We start from the raw sequence: 16,229 nt of genomic DNA, 5'->3' as shown, positions 1-16,229 counted from the left end.
AAACATTCATGTGAAGTCTAGGTTTATTGTGTATTAAAAACCCAGCTAGTTCAGATTGATTTCTTTCAGGTAGCCTTCAATTTACAATATTTTGTTTAGCAACCATTCGAAGTTACACCACCACTGAAAAAAGTGACTTATGATCATTTTTTCCACACTTACGACCGTTGCATCATCATCATAGACATATGATCAAAATTCAGATGCTTGACAACTGGCTCATATTTATCACAGCTGTAGTGTCTTGTGGTCATGTGATCCCCTTTAGCGACCTTTTGACTGGCAAAGTCAATGGGGAAGCCAGATTCATGTTACTAACAATTACAGTGATTCATTTAACAACTGTGGCAAGAAATATAAATGGGGCAAGACTCAGTTAACAATTGTCTCACTTAGCGACAGAAATTTGAGGTTCAATTGTGACCATAAATTGAGGACTACCTGTATTGTATTCATTGCTATAATGAGAACTTGTTAAATAAATACAAGGGAAACTCATTCTGGTCCTCCTTAACACTGTAATTCTACTCAAAGTCCAGTTTTATTTAATTCAATATGTCCTATATTCAGGAACCTGGGGAATACTGGATCCCAAGCTAAATGTAATGAACAGTTTTAGAAGGGAACTTTAGAAGGGTATACACAGACAACTTTGGTTCATTCCTTTAAAATATTCTTAAATACAGACTTAGAGAAAAATATGTATATCATGTTTAGAATATACAGAAAAGACGCTTCAATTCTAATGGATTAGGCCAGTCTAGAAACCAAGAAACTAAGTTCGGGTCCTGTTTTCGGCATAAAAGCTGGCTGGATAACTTTGGGCCAGTCACTCTCTCTCAGCCTAACCCACCTCAGAATGTTGCTCTGGTGGGGAAAACAGGAGGAAAAACATTTTATTGTTCTTAACATTTGTATTTATTGTTTTTTACCTTGGACATTATGTTTAATTCCTTTTAACTTTTGTATTTTTTGTATTTTATACATTTGCCCTGTTCACCGCCCTGAGTCCTTCGGGAGAAGGGCGGTATATAAATAAAATTATTATTATTATTTATTATTATTATTATTATTATTATTATTATTATTATTATTATTATTATTATTATTATTATTATGTATATTTGACACCCTGATAAAAGAGAAATAAAGAAGAAATTTCCTAACAGTGAGAGCAATCAACCATTGGAATAGGTTGTCTTCAGATGTTGTTGTGGGTGCTCCACAATACCTTCCCTGTGTCCTCCAAAGGTCTCACACTACAATTCCCATTAGGCTGGAACTGCAAAATCCACCAAATTAGGAAGGTCTTAACTAGTGTTTTTCAACCTTGTCCCCCTAAAGAGGTGTAAACTACAACTCTCAGAATTCAACTCCCCACGACTGGGAAATTCTGGGTGTTCCACACATCTTAAAGGGGCCGAGGTTTAAAAAAAAAACAACACTGCTTAACATAAAGCCGCCAAAAGAAGGCTTCGACTGCTATCTAGTGGCTATAAATTTAAATTACACGACCCTGAAAGGAAAACGCAGGGCTTCCTCTGCTAACTGGCGTGCTTTGATGATGCAACTTAGAGCAAAGAAACGAAACTGGGCTTTGTTTTGATCAGAAAACCAACCGCTCCGACTCGGCTTGGATGGTGGTGTAACGTTAGGCGTGCGACCCCTACGAGGCTGCAGGTATTCCCGGCAGTGAAGTCACGGCAGGTAAGCATGGAATTCGGAAGAGGGAACAGGGAAGGTTCTTTAGGAACTTCATTAGTGGGGGAAAGTGGCAAGAAGGTGACAAGCAATAGGGAGAAAGCAGAACTACTTAACTCGTTTTTTGCATCTGTCTTTACACAAAGGGAAAAAACAGTCCAACCTACCAAAACCAGTGCCATAAAAAACAGAATAGAAACACAAGTTAAGATAGGCAAAAAATGGTAAGTGAGCACCTGTCCAGCCTAGACGAGTTCAAATCACCAGGACCAGATGTATTACATCCCAAAGTTCTCAAGGAACTGGCAGACATGATCTCAGAACCACTGAACTATATTTTTCATAGATCCTGGAGCACTGGGGAACTACAGAGGACTGGAAGAGAGCTGATGTAGTTCCCATCTTCAAAAAAGGGAAAAAAATAGATCCCGGAAACTACAGACCTATCAGCCTGACCTCAATACCTGGGAAGATTCTGGAAAAGATAATCAAACAACAAATCAGCGAACACCTTGATGCAAACAAAGTCATCACTAAAAGTCAACATGGGTTTGTCAAAAACAGATCATGCCAGACAAATCTTATTACATTCTTTGACCAAGTGACAAAATTAGTGGACCAGAGGAATGCTGTAGATATAATTTATTTGGACTTCAGTAAGGCATTTGATAAAGTAGATCACAACCTACTACTTGATAAGATAGAAAAATGTGGGTTAGACAGCATCACCACCAGATGGATTCGTAGCTGGCTGACAAGCCATATTCAGCGTGTGGTCCTCAATGGAACTGCATCTACATGGAAGGAAGTGTGTAGTGGGGTGCCCCAGGGCTCTGTTCTGGGCCCAGTGCTCTTCAATATCTTCATTAACGACTTGGATGAGGGGATAGATGGCAAACTCATCAAATTTGCAGACGACACCAAGCTGGCAGGAATAGCCAATACTCCAGAAGATAGGCTTAAGATACAGAAGGATCTGGACAGACTCGAACACTGGGCACTATCTAACAAAATGAAATTCAATGGTGAAAAAAGTAAGGTTCTACATTTAGGCAGGAAAAATCAAAGGCACAGGTATAGTATAGGTGGTACCTTGCTCGATAGTAGTAACTGTGAGAGGGATCTTGGAGTCCTAGTAGACAATCACTTAAATATGAGGCAGCAGTGTGCTGCAGCTGCCAAAAAAGCCAACACAGTGCTAGGCTGCATTAACAGGGATAGAATCAAGATCAAGTGAAGTACTAATACCACCTTACAATGCTTTGGTAAGGCCACACCTGGAATACTGCATCCAGTTTTGGTCAACACGATGTAAAAAAGATGTCGAGACTCTAGAAAGGGAACAGAGAAGAGCAACAAAGATGATTAGGGGGCTGGAGGCCAAAACATATAGGGAACGGTTGCTGGAATTGGGTATGTGTAGTTTAACGAAGAGAAGAGTGAGGGGTGACATGATAGCAGTGTTCCAATATCTCAGGGGCTACCACAAAGAAGAGGGAGTCAAGCTATTCTCCAAAGCACCTGAAAGCAGGACAAGAAGCAACGGATGGAAACTAGTCAAGGAGAGAAGCAACCTAGAGCTAAGGAGAAACTTCCTGACAGAACAATTAACCAGTGGAACAACCTGCCTCCAGAGGTGGTGAATGCTCCAACACTGGAGGTTTTTAAGAAGAGACTGGACAGCCATTTGACTGAAATGGTATAAGGTTTCCTGCCTGAGCAGGGGGTTGGACTAGATGACCCCCAAGATCCCTTCCAACTTCTTCTTCTTCTTCTTCTTCTTCTTCTTCTTCTTCTTCTTCTTCTTCTTCTTCTTCTTCTTCTTCTTCTTCTTCTTCTTCTTCTTATTATTATTATTATTATTATTATTATTTTATTATTCTCTGTCTCTGATGATCGTTATAGGAATCCAAGGCCAGGTCAGAGGGCAAAGGGCAGAGGTCAGCCCCTAAGCTGTCCCGGGGAATTCGGAGCCAGGAGTTTGGGGGTTCTTTGTTTTATACAGATGGAAAAAGAAATCAAATCACCGTCTAATTTAGTACTAGACAGAGAATGGGGAAACAAAGGAGAGTAAATATTTATAGCGGTAGCAAACCATGCTTAGTTCCCACGTCATGCTAAGCCATAATGTAGATTAGTACTCCTATAACTTGCTAAACATGGCAGTGAAAGTTGGACCATAAGAAAGGCTGACCGCCAAAGAATTGAAGCCTTTGAACTCTGGTGCTGCAGAAGACTCCTGCGAGTCCCTTGGACTGCAAGGCGATCAAACCGGTCAGTCCTAGAGGAGATCAACCCTGACTGCTCTTTAGAAGGCCAGATCCTGAAGATGAAACTCAAATACTTTGGCCACCTATTGAGAAGGAAGGACTCACTGGAGAAGAGCCAAATGCTGGGAAAGGCTGAGGGCAAGAGAAGAAGGGGACGACAGAGAATGAGGCCGCTGGATGGAGTCACTGAAGCAGTAGGCGTGAGCTTAAATGGACTCCAGAAGATGGTAGAGGATAGGAAGGCCTGGAGGAACGTTGTCCATAGGGTCGCGACTTCGCAGCTAACAACAACAACTTGCTAAACGAATTGCTTCAGTATCCAATTGTGCTGAACCAAAACTCAGCTATGTTGGGTGAATATCAAAGTGTTGGGCTAAAGTGAGATTGTATCTCAGCAAATGTATTGGGGGACTAATATTGTGAGATTTGATGTTAGTAATTCTGTTTTATGTTTTATAACGGTTGCTGTGAAGCACCCAGGGTTATTTGGGGATAAGATGGGCAATGGATGGATGGAAGGAAGGAAGGAGAGTTTCATAGAGAAAGTGACTGTTGAGAGGGAAAGAATTCAATTATTGTGCTTACTGCTGATTAAAAGGGTCTGCTCCTAATTTAATACTGAAGATATTTGAAGAAAGAATGAGCCTGAATGGAAAAGGACAGGCTGGACAGAGACTGTTATTTGATTTGTACCCAGCTATGTTTGCTTCTGTATTGATTCGATTTATATAGTCACCTATCTCACATACAGGACTCCGGGGGAGGGATTACAGAATTAAAATACAAAAAAAAATTATTTAAAATTACCAAAATCATAACAACAACAAAACCATTCAAACAATAAAAACTGTTACAAAGCCACACACAAAAAAACACCCATAATCTGCAAGAGACTTTAAGGATAAGCAACAAGAATTAGCCAAGAATTGTGGACCAGTGACAAAGCGGCTATATTCACATTATGCTCATAAACTGGCTATCTATACTATACTCTAGCTTGTTCAATATACCAAACAAGAAGGTAACTAAATGATCTGTTTTAATCTAATATACTAAGCCACAAAAATCTAACCAAGCGAATGCTAACCAAGGTCAGGAAGTTGTGTTAGTGTATATACTGGGTCTTTTATCTAACTTGTTTAAGTGTCATGTGAATACAGCCAGGGTGTCCTTTGGGGGACACTTAATCCCCAAAATTAGCAAATCAGGCTGAGAAGAGCCTCTGTTAAAAACCCCAAGGAACTGTTTGGTCTTTAGGAACTGTGCTGCTTAGGTTGACTTAAGAGTCTAATTCATATTTTAGACACCACATGGAGGTTACTGTGAAAGGACAGCTATCCTGGTACAAAACTTGGCTGACCAAATGATCCTCACTTTCTAATTAAAGACTGGCCCTTGAAAACACCCCAATCTTAGACTCATGTTAATAACTAATAAAGTAGCTGAAAATGAATTTGATCCTGGGGATTTGGATGTCCAGATGATAATTCTTTGTCTTGTCTCTTTGCCTATAATGTAAGACCAGCAATACTGGTCAATCTTACAGAATTGTCAGAAGGTTGACACAGAGAAAACGCATGAAGCACAGAGCAAAACAATGAACTTTGTAAATTGGATACTAAAGGTTCTTGTATTATTATCAATAATACAGATAGTCCTCAACCTACGAGCACAATTGAGCCCAGTGTTTCTGAGATATTTGTTAAGTGAGTTTTGCCCCATTTTATGAGCTTTCTCGCCATGTTTTTTTTAAGTGAACTACTGCAGTTAAGTGAGTAACATGGTTGCTAAATGAGTCTGGCTTTCCCATTGACTTTACTTGTCAGATTGTGACAAAAGGTGACCCTGGAACACTGCAACCATCTTATTTATTTATTTAATTTATTTTTATTTTAATCCCATTTATATCCCGCCCTTCTCCGAAGACTCAGGGCGGCTTACAATCGACGTGCTTAGCAATAGCCTTCATTCTATGTATCTGCCTGCTTATTAGGGCTTTCGCCCCCCCCCCAGCGGCATTTTACAAAGTCAGCTTATTGCCCCCAACAATCTGGGTCCTCATTTTACCTACCTCGGAAGGATGGAAGGCTGAGCCAACCTTGAGCCTGGTGGGACTCGAACCTGCACTTAATTGCAGGGAGCTGGTGTTACTTAAGGAGGCATTAGCCCACTGCGCCACCAAGGCTCTGAGTTAGGAATCAGTTGCCAAGCGCCTGAATTTTGATGACATGACCATGGGGATGCCACAGTGGTGAAAGCGGTCGTGTCACTTTTTCCAGTGCCATTGTAATTTTGAACGGTCACTAAATGAACCGTTATAAGTTGAGGACTGCTTGTAATGTCAGATTTTGGATTGGACTGAGCCTTAAAGGTTCCTTTTGACCTTTGCCTCAGACCCAGAGGAGCACTGAGTGAGAACAGTTTCTCAGGTGCCTATTCTGAGGGCAGACGTTTCACGCTCATTCTTTTTGTTATTAGACACAAACACTTATGAAGCCCACAGCCAGTTCCAAGTCTTTCAGCCATGAGGATCATGAGGATGAATGCAAAGCCAAGCAACCGAGGAAGGATTTCAAGGCACCCCTTACTTTGCCGGTTACTCCCCTTCTGTACGATGCCCCTTTTCCCTTTTACCGGCGGCCAGCTGAAGTGGGATGCTTTTCCCTAGATGCCAAGCGGTGCTTCCATGGAGATGCTCGTCAGCTGCGCTACTACGCCCCACCCCCTTCCGAAGGCCCCTCCCCTGGATTTGACTTGCGTGATGGCTACCGTGACCGCTACGTGCGGCGGGATGACAGCATCCGTGAAGGCCTGGAGCACCTGCTGAAATGGATTGTGGAGAACCGGAAGCAGTTACAGACGGAGGAGAAAGGGTGAGAAAGAGTTAGAGCAGGGGTCCCCAATCTGTGGGCCGCTGCCCGGTAGTGGCAAACTGGCCAATGCATGTGTGTGTGCACGCACGCCCCCTCACTTGCGCTAGCGCCATGGCTGCGGGGCACAAAAACAGGACGCTGCACCACGGGGCGCAAAAACGGGCTGCCGCTGAGTTTTGCATGAAAATGGGACAATACCATGCCCCGAGGTGTGAAAACGGGATGCCACCGCCGTGCCGCTGGATTCTAACACAATAGCAACAGCACTTAGACTTATATACCGCTTCACAGTGCTTTACATCCCTCTCTAAGAGGTTTACAGAGTTGGCATATTGCCTCCAACAATCGTCCTCATTTTACTGACCTTGGACGAATGGAACATTGAGTCAACTTTGAGCCAGTCAGGATCAAACTGCTGGTAGTTGGCAAAATTAGCCTGCAATACTGCATTCTGTGCCACCATGACTCGTACCCATGTTTCCCCGCAAATAAGACCGGGTCTTATATTAATTTTTTTCTCCAAAAGACGCAATAGAGCTTATTTTCTCATTAGGTCTTATTTTTGGAGAAGTAAGGTAATAAAAAAACCTTACTTCTCCAAAAAAAAAAACCAGCGTTCCGTGCGCCTTTGGCGTCTAGTCATGCCGGCCACATGACCACGGAGACGTCCTCGGATAAGCGCTGGCTCTTCGGTTTTGAAACGGAGATGAACACCGGCCCCTAGAGTCGGAAACGACTAGCACACATGTGCGGGGGAACCTTTACCTTTACCTTAAGGTAATAAATGCATCCGTCTGGCTAACAATCTTAACTGGGGCTTATTTTGGGGGTGGGGCTTATATTATGAGCATCCTGAAAAATCATGCTTGGGCTTATTTTCTGGTTAGGTCTTATTTTCGGGGACACAGGATGTTAGACATCTGGCAATGACATTGCTGGTTGTCAGGTGTCTGCTGCCCATCTGTTCTAATGGTTAAGGTAAGGTAAAGGTTCCCCCGCACATGCGTGCTAGTCGTTTCCGACTCTAGGGGCTGGTGCTCATCTCCGTTTCAAAGCCGAAGAGCCAGCGCTTGTCCGAGGACGTCTCCGTGGTCATGTGGCCGGCGTGACTAGACACCAACGACGCACGGAACGCTGTTACCTTCCCACCGTAGTGCTCCCTATTTTTCTACTTGCATTTTTATGTGCTTTCGAACTGCTAGGTTGGCAGAAGCTGGGACACGTAACAGGTGCTCACTCTGTTACGCGGCACTCAGGATTCGACCCGCCAAACTGCCGAACTTCTGATCGACAAGCTCAGCATCCTAACCCACTGAGCCACCGCATCCCTTATGGTTAAGGTACCAGGCTGGAAACCAGGAAACTCGGAGTTCTAGTCTTCCTTTAGGCATGAAGCCAGCTAAATCGCCTTGGGCCAGTCCTCTCTCTCTCTCTGTCCTAGGAAGAAGAAGGAAGCAAGGGCAACCTACTTTTAAAATCTTGCCAAGAAAATTGTAGAGACTAGTCTTAAAGCAATCACTAGAGGTGAACACTGACTCGAATGCATACTCCAAAATAGTCCCCTTGCCTTGGCTCTACTGGGATTTAGACAGACCTAGTTTCTTATCTTAAAATGGTTGGTTATTCATTTTTTCTCTCTTTTTCTTCCTTTCTCTCTCCCCTTTCTCTCTTTCTCTCTCTCTCCCTCTCCCCCCCTCACAGAAAGCTCCTGAATGCTGACTTTGTCACTTGGCGGGGGCATCTCACCAAAGTGCTGACCACCCCATACGAGACCCGAGACGGATGGTTGCTGGCTGTCACTCTCTTCCAAGGGACTTTGTACATTAGCGAGTTTGAAACAGAGGCTGCCCGCAAGGAGCGGGAGCAGCGCTCAGAAATGCTGAAAGAGCTCACGTACATGGGATATAAATTTGAGCAATATATGTGTGCTGGTAAGGTTTCTGGAGAGCTCCCAGCTCTTGATTTGAAAGCCAGGTCTTAGGGGCAATGCTCTTTTTTTTTCCTTTTTCCTTCCCCCCCCCTTCCCTAAGTTCCTGAACTGAAGCTGGTGGCTGCTCTCTTTTTCAGAGTGTTTGAATGATTAGGAATGATGCAGACAAAGTAGAAGGAGAGGGTTCTGTTCCAGCCTACCACCGGCCCTGCAGAAAAGCCAGGGACAACCCCTTTACAAAAGGGAACAGGCTGGAAGTACGCCCGCCAAATTTATTTACACAAAACAGATCCAAAACTGAGCAAACTGAGCAAAACAAAATACGAACCGCTAAAACAGAAGCTGCTCAAACGGTTACCTTCAGCAACCAGCCCTCCCACACATTCCCCTTTTAAACAGTTCAAGGCGTGGCTTCTCTCTGCCTCCTTCCGAGGTTCCCCATTGCCTTCCTCTGTTAACTCCTGATTGACTGCCTCCTGCGTCGGGCGTCCTTGAACAGGGCCAGCTGTGGGTCATCTTCATCCACGCTGTCAGGCTCACACAGCTGGGTCTGAGTAGTAACCAGATGGGAGGGGCCTGGCTGAGAGCTCTGCGAAGCCTCAGAACTGTCCTCTGCAGGCTCTCCAAACCCCTTCTTCTTCTGCTCCTCCTCCTCCTCCTCTGAATTGTCCAACCCAACTGCCGAACCCACAGGCTGACCCTGAATCACAACAGAGAGCCGTGTTTGTCTGTGGTAGCCAAAATCACAAAATCAGAAAAAATCTGGAAGAACCAGTGAGACACTTTTGGGGAAATGGATATTAATCAGTTAGTCCAGCTAATGGTTGACTGGCTGCAATGCTACTTTTATTTTTGTTGACACTACAGGTAGTCCTTGATTCATGTGTCGGACAGATGAGTTCTTCAAATGACTCTGAGGCATTGTTTACCTTCAAAGTCTTTTATTAGAGCCCTAAAACATCGGCAATCCTTGCTAGGAGAAGCTGGAATCTGAATTCCCCTCCCTTTAGCACAATATGTTAAACACAATTCTCCTCCTTTTCATTGCTGTCATAAATCACATTCTCCAATTAGTTTGAAGGGTCAGTTTTCCCTTCTGTTAGACAACCCGCCAAATTCTTATTTTCTCTTATTTCGAGACAGCCTTGAGACACGTTCTTCCTCCCCCCTCCCCCAGCAGTAACTGGTTATAGCTCTTAAAGTAACACATAAGTTTAAATATGAAATAGCTGCTTCTTCATCTTTTGTCAAAGCAAGAACATTCGATGTTAGCAGCGTTGACAACCTGACCTTTAATTTAGTGACTGTTCAAAATTAAATCACTGCTGGAAAAAAATCCGGTCCTCGCACTTATAATTGGTCCTTGCACTTACGGCTGTCCTACTAACCCCATGTTCACATGATTTCAATTTGGGCGTCTGGCCTCCGGCTCACATTTATGGCTGAATGTGATGTCTTGTGGTGGTGGTGATCCTGATTTGCAACTTTTTTTGCAAATTTCCAGCCAAAAATATCCGAAAGAATAGGTTTGCAGTTATGACTGTGGGATTCATTTCATGACCATGGTAATTCGCTTAACAACCATCATAAAAATGGTTCTAAAATCATGTCTGATTCATGACAGAAATTCCAGGCCCAATTGTGGTAGTAAGTTGAAGACTGTCTATACCAGGGGTAGGCAACCTTGGCTCTTTTATCACTCGTGGATTTCAACTCCCAGAATTCCTGAGCCAGCATGTTTCAGCTTGGAAACCTCTCCCTTTCCCCTCAGCATGGCTGGCTCAGGAATTCTGGGAGTTGAAGTCCATGAGTCACAGAAGAGCCAAGGTTGCCTACCCTTGGTCTATATAGTTACTTGAACTTCCAGGAAGTGCCCAAATTTCTCATTCTTCTCCAGATGCTCCAGATGGGATTCCTGATCCAACTGGAGTAGTGAACACAAATGAAGCTTTCTGCACCGTGATTCGGTCCCGCCTGGGAAGTCACTCCCTTCTCTTCTCCGGAGAGGTAGATTGCACTGATCCCCGAAGCCCTTCTCCGCAGCCCCCTACTTGCTACGTGGAGCTGAAGACTAGCAAAGTCATGCACAGCCCTGCTCAGAGGAGAAGTTTTTACAGGTGAGGAAGGAGCAGTCGAAATTGTGTTGGCACTGGCTGAGGAATTCTGGGAGTTGAAGTCCACAAATCTTGAAGTTGCCAGGTTTGAAGACCCCTGTCCTAAAGAAACAAAGCACTTTCCAGCTTACCGGGTGGGGTTTCCTTAAATGCAGGTTTGCATTCGTTACAGTCATCTGCCTTTTTTCTTTTCAGGCACAAGCTGATCAAGTGGTGGGCCCAGTCTTTTCTTCCAGGGGTATCCCGGATTGTGGCAGGGTATCGGGGGCTGGATGGCTCAGTTGTAGGGCTGGAAACTTTTGAGACTATGAAAATATTCAAACTCATTCGGGTAAGTTTAACTATGGGAAAAGGCCGGGCCCTTTAGCGTCGCGTCAGGGAACATCCTCGACAGGATCCAAAATGCCAAAATGGCGGCTGCAGCCGCACAGTTGAAACCTGGCCACTTTTTTAAAATATGTCTTGCACAACCCTGAATTGCAAGTTGCCTGATGCAAAGCTTACACAGGTAGTCCTCGACTTACCACTGTTCATTTAGTGACTGTTCGAAGTTACAATAGCACTGAAAAAAGTGACCGATGATCTTTTTTCACACTTATGACCGTTGCAGCATCCCCACGGTCACGTGGTTTCCGGTTGGTCGCTTGGCAACTGGTTCATATTTATGACTGTTGCAGTGTCCCAGGGTCATGTGATCCCCTTTTGCGACCTTCTGATAGGCAAAGTTTAGTGGGGAAGCCAGTTTTACTTAACAGCTGTGTTACTGATTTAACAACTGCAGCGATTCACTTAACAAAGGTGGCAAGGAAGGTGGTCAAATGGGGTAAAACTGACTTAACAAATATCTCACTCAGCAACATAAATTCTGGGCTCAATTGTGGGCGTAATTCGAGGACTACCTGTAGGCTTCTCTGATGGCAGCTGACATCGATTCTGCTAAACATCTTTGGGGTTTTGCCGTGTTGTGTTCTTATCGGATATTGTTCCTTCTCATTCCTTTTCCCCCTTGTTGATTTATTATTATTGTTAAATTTATTTGCTGCCTTCTTTGCCCTGGGGCTACTCTATGCGGCTTACAATAATAAAAAGGAAGAAAAATGAAAAGGCGCGTGAAAAGAAGCGACATATTAGAACAATAAATTAAGCAATGACAAAGGAACACAACAAGAATAAATACAGGATAACCAAAAAGATGGAAAGATGGAAAGCAGAGAGCAAAGGAGAAGAAGGAGGGGGAGTCTGTTATAAATCTAGCAATGACCTCCAGTGTGGAATTCCCCCATTTGGTCCATTTTATATAATAATAATAATAATAATAATAATAATAATAATAATAATAATAATAATAATAATAATAATAATAATAATAATAATAATAATAATAATAATTTTATTTATATACCGCCCTTCTCCCGAAGGACTCAGGGCGGTGAACAGGGCAGATATATAAAAAATACAAAAATACAAAAGTTAAAAGAAAATTAAACATATGCCCAACTAAAAACAGTAAATACATATATTAAAATGACAATAAAAACCCGACCCATCCCCCATCAGGCCAGGCCGGCTTGTTCAAATAAGAGTGTCTTCAGATCGCGACGGAAGGAGCGAAGGTCGGGCGCCATCCGGAGCTCAATCGGCAACCGATTCCATAGCTCCGGAGCGCCCACAGAGAAGGATCTCCCCCTGGGGGCCACCAATCGACATTCTCTGATCGGTGGCACCCTGAGGAGGCCCTCTCTGTGGGAGCGCACAGGGCGGAGGGAAGTTGATGCCGGCAGCAGGTGCTCCCTAAGGTACTCCGGACCCATGCCATGTAGGGCCTTAAACACCATTACCAGTACCTTTATTCATGTCCCATCTTTATTTTTTTTTATAAATAACGTTTCTTCCTCCAATTTTCCCCATAACAACAACCCTGTGAGGTGGGTTGGGCTGAGGAGAGAGAGGGACTGACCCACATTCCCACAGCCAGCTTTTATACCTAAGGCAGGACGATAACTTAGGGTTTCTTCAATACTTATCCTTTGAGGCTGTCCTTTTCATTCTCCAATTTTATCCACAGATCTAAGAGTTGGCGTGTCTCTCTTTCTTATGAAATAGATTACTTGAAACGTCCTTGATGGTCTAAGCCAGTTTTTCTCAATCTTGGCGACTTTAAAATGTGTGGACTTTCAACTCCCAGAATTCCCTAGCTAACCACGACACAAGACAGTTATAAGCTAGAGTAGGACAAGAAAATCCTGCTGGTGATGTTACCTAGTTTGGTAACGAAACATTCAGAAATGATATTGAAACAAGCTTAGAGAGCAAACCACAGTTAAAAGAGAGACCCTCTTTAACTCTTAGATCTACGGATCTTTCAGAGAAACGCTGGTCTAAACAGAAACTATCATTGCTCTCCTGACCAAGGAAAGATCATTAATTCATAGAACAGATGAATCTTGGATACCAGCAAGACTATTTCTTTTAAGGGCTGGAAATGAAAAGATATATACTGTACTTGGTTGTGTATATACCTCAAAACAGAAGCCCCGGCTGGATTTATTTCTAAGTTACAATTTCTTCACTACTCCGACAGGATGATCCAGGCTGTTGGAAGCCAGCGGTGTGTATGAATTTCTGTGCTGCTTTTCTAGCCTTTTTGAAGACAGTGGTGACGGAAGACAATCCAAAGTGAGTAGTTGTAATTTTGACACACCTGGCAGAAAGCCATGATCATTCAATAGGTGACTAGACCAAGACATGAAGCCTGAGGATCTCTGGAAGTTGCTAAATGGTAACTCCTAAGCAGCCATAGCTGGTGTGGCCAACAACTAGAAATGCTAGAAGTTGGACTTCAGCAACATCTGGAAGGTGAAAGGTTCTCCATCCTTGCACGGCTTAGGAGAGAGATGTCTCCTCTTCGGTTCCCAAGCATTGGCAACAGTGAAGTGTCACAAGCTAATCATTAAAAGAGACACAGACCAGCAATCCTAGGTTCTGCAATGATGGTGATGGACAATTGGAATTATTTCTGAGGAAACTGAACATTTGCTGCCCTGATCTCAAACGTTCACTTTCATTTGTCTGAAATGGTACAGGGTTTCCTGCCTGAGCAGGGGGTTGGAATAGATGACCTCCAAGGTCCCTTCCATCATCATCACCATCATTATCATTATTACTATTACTACTGTTACTATTATTAAATGTAAAAAAGATGTTGAGACTCTAGAAAGAGTACAGAGAAGAGCAACAAAGATGATCAGGGGACTGGAGGCTAAAACTTATAAGGGTCAGTTGCTGGAATTGGGTACGCCTAGTTTAATGAAGAGAAGGGCGAGGGGTGACATGATGGCAGTGTTCAGGGTTTGCCACAAAGAAGAGGGAGTCAAGCTATTCTCCAAAGCGCCTGAAGGCAGGACAAGAAGCAACGGATGGAAACTAATCAAGGAGAGAAGCAGCCTAGAACTAAGGAGAAACTTCCTGACAGTTACGATTAATGAGTGGAACAATTTGCCTTCAAAAGTAGTGAGTGCTCTAACACTGGAAGTTTTTAAGAAGAGACTGGACAGCCATTTGTCTGAAATGGTATAGGGATTCCTGCCTGAGCAGGGGGTTGGACTAGATGACCTCCAAGGTCCCTTCCCATTATTATTATTATTGTTGTTGTTGTTATTGATCATTGCAGTCAGCCAGATGTTCAGACTGGATTTGGCATTCTTGTCTACCTGTTGAGTCCTTACCAAGGAGCTGGGATAGGCAGATGTGGATGTTTGATGGTATTATAGATATTGTCACAGGATACTATAATTATTATATTATTATTATTATTTCTTCTTTCCTCTCTTCCAGATTGGTTCATCTCTTTGCCTGGAACCCAAGGCACCCGGTTTCCTTCACAGTGCATCAGGATTCTGAATACCGTTTCCTGCCTGACTGGTATGTGGAGGCTCTGAGTGCGGAGAAGCCCCCCACATCATGACTCTCAGATTGGTGCACTGGAAGTCGAGCTGGTTTTGGGTCGAGGAGCTGCTGGGTGGTGGAGAGAAACAGGCACCAAGAAGTCAGTTACCTGCTACTTGGAGAACGGGAAGTCGGCACGATGGCACTGCTGTGACAACAGAGGAAGGTGAAACCAACTGCCAGTGCAATCATCTTCTGTTGGTGCTTCTGCAGCATGTTCTTTCTCATGTCATCTCTGGTTTGCAAACAATAAAGGAGGGAGCAAAAGTATAACGATGAACGAAAAGTGTCTTCTTGTTGATTGAAACCTAGTTGAAGTCAAGTAAGATGGTTTGAGCTCTGCATGTGTCTCAGCCAGTTGTGGGTAATTTGGGACACACATTATCTTTAGCGTAATATCCATAATTGGAACATATTTTTATTTTTTATTTATTTTTTATTTTAATCCCATTTATATCCCGCCCTTCTCTGAAGACTCAGGGTGGCTTACAATTTAAAGCACAAACCAATGTGCTTAGCAATAGCCTTCATTCTATGTATATGCCTGCTTATTAGGGCTTTCACACACACCCCAAGCGGCATTATTACAAAGTCAGCTTCTTGCCCCCAACAATCTGGGTCCTCATTTTACCTACCTGGGAAGGATGGAAGGCTGAGTCAACCTTGAGCCTGGTGGGATGCGAACATGCACTAATTGCAGGCAGCTGGTGTTACTTAAGGAGGTATTATTTATTTATTTATTTATTTAATTATATTTGTATACCGCCCTTCTCCCGAAGGACTCAGGGCGGAGAACAGGGCAATACATGTTAAAAAACATTAGCCCACTGCTCCACCAAGGCTCCATATTTAATATGATGTATCAATTGGATCAGCCTTCAACAGACACACAGACATAAACTACATTTACGTCCATTCAAAAGAGAGAACAAAAAGCTGAGAAGGAAACAAAAAGACCAGAACACATCCTCTCTAGCAGTCAATACAAAGATAAGCATGATGGGGTGAGCTCCTGTTTTTGCTCCACCTAGCAGTTTGAAAGCGTGCAAATGTGAGCAGAAAACTCTTTGGACAATGCTGGCTCCCTCAGCTAAGAAACAGAGATGAGTATTGTCCCCTAGAGGCGATACTGGACAGGGGAAACCTTATAATAATAAAGTTGGAAGGGACCTTGGAGGTCATCTAGTCCAACCCCCTGCTCAGGCAGGAAACCCTATACCAGGGGTGTCAAACTCAATTTCATTGAGGGCCGCATCAGCATTGGGGCTGCCCTCAAGGGGCCGGGTGGGTATGGCCAGGGTGGGCGTGGCCTACTGGGTGGGCGTGGCTAGAGTGCGTATGGCCTACTGGGTGGGCATGGCCAGCTCTACATCGTTCGCATCAAGGGTGCCTATGG

The 16,229-nt window shown here is 43.7% G+C and overlaps 1 protein-coding gene across 2 annotated transcripts; it reads left to right on the top strand.

Annotated features, from left to right (window-relative positions):
- Positions 1 to 1,541: 1,541 nt before the first annotated feature.
- On the top strand, positions 1,542 to 15,565 carry DXO (decapping exoribonuclease). 2 transcript variants are annotated; one of them, XM_083352634.1, is made up of 7 exons: positions 1,542 to 1,707; positions 6,450 to 6,844; positions 8,546 to 8,775; positions 10,672 to 10,891; positions 11,084 to 11,219; positions 13,470 to 13,564; positions 14,723 to 15,491. In XM_083352634.1, exons 2-7 carry the CDS (start codon positions 6,462 to 6,464, stop codon positions 14,850 to 14,852), a joined length of 1,194 nt encoding a protein of 397 aa, XP_083208760.1. In that variant the 5' UTR covers positions 1,542 to 1,707; positions 6,450 to 6,461; the 3' UTR covers positions 14,853 to 15,491. The 2 variants fall into 2 exon arrangements, with proteins under 2 accessions (XP_083208760.1, XP_083208761.1); XM_083352635.1 differs by lacking the exon at positions 13,470 to 13,564 and having other exon boundaries at positions 14,723 to 15,565.
- Positions 15,566 to 16,229: the final 664 nt, after the last annotated feature.

The sequence above is a fragment of the Vipera ursinii genome (assembly GCF_947247035.1).
Source record: "Vipera ursinii genome assembly, chromosome: 2".
Classification (NCBI taxonomy): Eukaryota; Metazoa; Chordata; class Lepidosauria; order Squamata; family Viperidae; genus Vipera; species Vipera ursinii.
This window is presented reverse-complemented; position numbering and strand designations above follow the sequence as displayed.

Coding starts and splice junctions, on each gene's coding strand:
- DXO (XM_083352634.1), top strand. CDS start 6,462: ATGAAGCCCACAGCCAGTTCCAAGTCTTTCAGCCATGAGGATCATGAG. Junction 6,845..8,545: donor TTACAGACGGAGGAGAAAGG/GTGAGAAAGAGT, acceptor CCCCCCTCACAG/AAAGCTCCTGAATGCTGACT. Junction 8,776..10,671: donor TGAGCAATATATGTGTGCTG/GTAAGGTTTCTG, acceptor ATTCTTCTCCAG/ATGCTCCAGATGGGATTCCT.